At 49.8% G+C, this 2,711-nt stretch overlaps 1 protein-coding gene across 1 annotated transcript in view; it reads left to right on the top strand.

Moving 5' to 3' along the window:
• Nucleotides 1–551: 551 nt before the first annotated feature.
• Nucleotides 552–2,711, top strand: part of LOC103393664 (cyclin-dependent kinase 5 activator 1-like) — a 4,923-nt gene continuing 2,763 nt past the window's right edge. The window contains exons 1-2 of the mRNA XM_008330710.3: nucleotides 552–1,362; nucleotides 1,910–2,537. Coding sequence (XP_008328932.1) covers nucleotides 2,016–2,537 — 522 coding nt within the window. The 5' untranslated portion in view covers nucleotides 552–1,362; nucleotides 1,910–2,015. The remainder of the gene's footprint in view (nucleotides 1,363–1,909; nucleotides 2,538–2,711) is intronic.

Genomic DNA, 2,711 nt, shown 5'->3' with positions numbered 1-2,711 from the left:
CAGTTTGAAACTAAATATTTTTAAACATTTTACTTAATACACAGAACAAATACACACTACTGTAGTATTTGAATCTGTAGAACTGCTGTGGGAGAAGGTTTGAAGTGTCTTTTAATCTCAACTGTATGAGCTATATGTTTCTCTGCGGGTAATGCTGCCACCTATAGGGCAAATCAGGCACAACATGTGCCTCAGAATGTGGAAGGAGTTGAAGTCGGTGTCGATGTGATTTTTATTTTTTTATTTTTTGTTGGTTGGATGAAAATCTCGTGACTGTAGAACAAATACTTTTTCATGGAATCTCCGACTCAACACTTGATTTTTTGTAAAAAAAAAAGTAACAAACGAGATAAGAAATGTATTTTCTATCTTCATGAAGAATTTCTATGTACCATGTTTTAATATTTCATGTGGTTTTTTTCATTATGGACAATGATGTTTGTTTCTGTCAAATAAACCTAATTGAATTGTGACATCTGTCAGTCAACATCAACATTTCATGTTGATCCAGTTTTTAACAAAAAGTCAAAGAGAACGATGTTCATTAACCTAGACATTAATGACTTCACTCTAACTTTAAACATGTTATATTTGACATCAGCTGAGATCAAATCAAATTTATCCAAAATAATTGTCTTTGTTTCAGTCTTTATTTTTCATTAAAATAATCCTGATTTTATATTTAATTCTTTCTATTCCACTGTTTTGATTTAAAAAACAATCTCTTGTTCTTGTCTTCAGCACCTCGGACAGCGACCTCCCTGATAGGCTGCAGCGCCTCCGCGGCCAATGGCAGCAACAGCAGCAGCAGCAGCAGCCGCAGCAGCAGCCGCAGCCCTCCCGCCGCAGCCAATCAGAGGGCGACGTTCTTCTCCCGCATCCAACCCGAATAACTGCGGATGCCCGTATGAAGCCGCATCTATTTTTGGACGACGTCGTGGCCATTTTCCTGCCCAGCTCTTCTCCTCCACGGCGTTTCCATGTGCCGTGACCTGTGTCTGCTGGATCTGCAGCAGCTTCGTCACGTCACTACAGCGGAGACACGTCGACGACCGTGTAGATTCTTTCACACCTCAATGGAAGACGTCTTCCCGCGGTCGGGAGTCGAACTCACCCCGCGGTCGTCCGGCATCGGCGTCGACGTCGACGAGCGGAGGACTTCTGTGTGCATGAGTATTTGAAAAGGAAAGAAAGACCGAAAGCAGGAGCTCCCGTCGGTCTTCACCGCTGGAGGTCTTCATCGTCAGGGTCCGATCCGTTTCACGGCCTGGACCCCGTGTGTGTGTGGAAACCAGCGAGCCGAACCGGTGGAAAGCTCGGTGCCATTCATGGATCTCACCGAGAGAAACACATGATATGAAGGTGAGAGCGTGTGTTTTCATCAACCGACGTCTGTGTCACAGCTGCAGTGGTCGGTGTCTGTGGTGGAAAAGGCCCACGGACCAACGGTGTCCGGAGGTTTAACATCAACAACATCATGTTTCTGTAACGAGGTTCGACGTTTTCATCTGTGTGAGTTTCTGTCCTGAGGATCTGCATAAAGCTCTGGTTCAAGAAGCTGCCTTGAAATGGAGGGAGGGGGGAGGGAGCGGGGGGGGGCGTGCCTCTCCGCTTCCATTTTGAAGCTAAGATGGATGCTCGTGCACACTTGTTTCTCATGCATCTATACGGCCTTACCTTGGTTCTTATATAACAGGCAGCAGCAGTAAGGGGGGGGGAGGGGGAGGGGGGGAGACACCACTGAAGTCAAAGCTGCAGAGTTTTCATCAAGTAACGGTGACACAGAGATGTAGTACTTTATACTGATCTGTTTTTATAAAATAAATCAAAGGTCTCACAGCTCAACCCTGGACAGAGACACAGACCTGACCGTAGATGTTTGACTGACCTTCTGACCTTCTCCCCGTAGGTTTGACCTCCTCCTGAAGTGACGCTCTGATCTCCTCACTCCATCACAAGAGCTTCCCCTCAAACGTCTCCTCACTCCACGCTGTCGCCGTCCTTAGAAAGGCATCATGGGTACGGTGTTGTCATTGTCCCCCAGCTACCGGAAGGCGGCGCTGTTCGAGGATGGCCCGGCCACTGTGGGCCACTACACCGCCGTCCAGAACAGCAAGAACGCCAAGGACGCCGCCGCCGCCGCCAAGTCCCTGAAGCGGCCTTCCATCATCAACGCGCTGCCCTGGAAGAGGATCGTTGCCGTGTCAGCGAAGAGGAAGGGCTCCAAGAAGCTGCAGTCGGACGGTGGCGACGGCGGCAAAGGCAGCTCACCGGACGGTCACGCCACCGCGGACTCCGCCTCCAACAGCCTGAAGCTGAAGAAATCTCAGTCCTGCGCCAACCTCTCCTCCTTCACGTCCAGCCAGGACCCCTCGGCCACCACCACCACCACCAGCACCTCCACCACCTCGGCCCACCTGCCCACCTCCAAGACCCTGGCTAATGTAGCCACTGTCGCTGTCAAAAAGAACTCCCTCACTGGGTCTGTGCTCCAGCCGTCCACTGCAGCGGGCACGCCCAAACGGGTCATAGTGCAGGTGACCAGGTTTCTTTGACCCCGGTTGACCTCTTCATCTTCATCTTCATCATCATCATCTTCTTCTCCTTCTCATTTATCTTGGCTGTTCCATCCTGGTGTAACCACAGAAGATCATCAGCCTCCATCCCACCATGTCCACCGTGTCCCACCATGTCCACCATGTCCACCGTGC

This window comes from Cynoglossus semilaevis, chromosome 17, assembly GCF_000523025.1.
Source record: "Cynoglossus semilaevis isolate Cse_v1.0 chromosome 17, Cse_v1.0, whole genome shotgun sequence".
In the NCBI taxonomy this organism is placed as follows: domain Eukaryota; kingdom Metazoa; phylum Chordata; class Actinopteri; order Pleuronectiformes; family Cynoglossidae; genus Cynoglossus; species Cynoglossus semilaevis.
The sequence above is the reverse complement of the archived record's forward strand: the minus strand, read 5'-3'. Positions and strand labels throughout refer to the sequence as shown.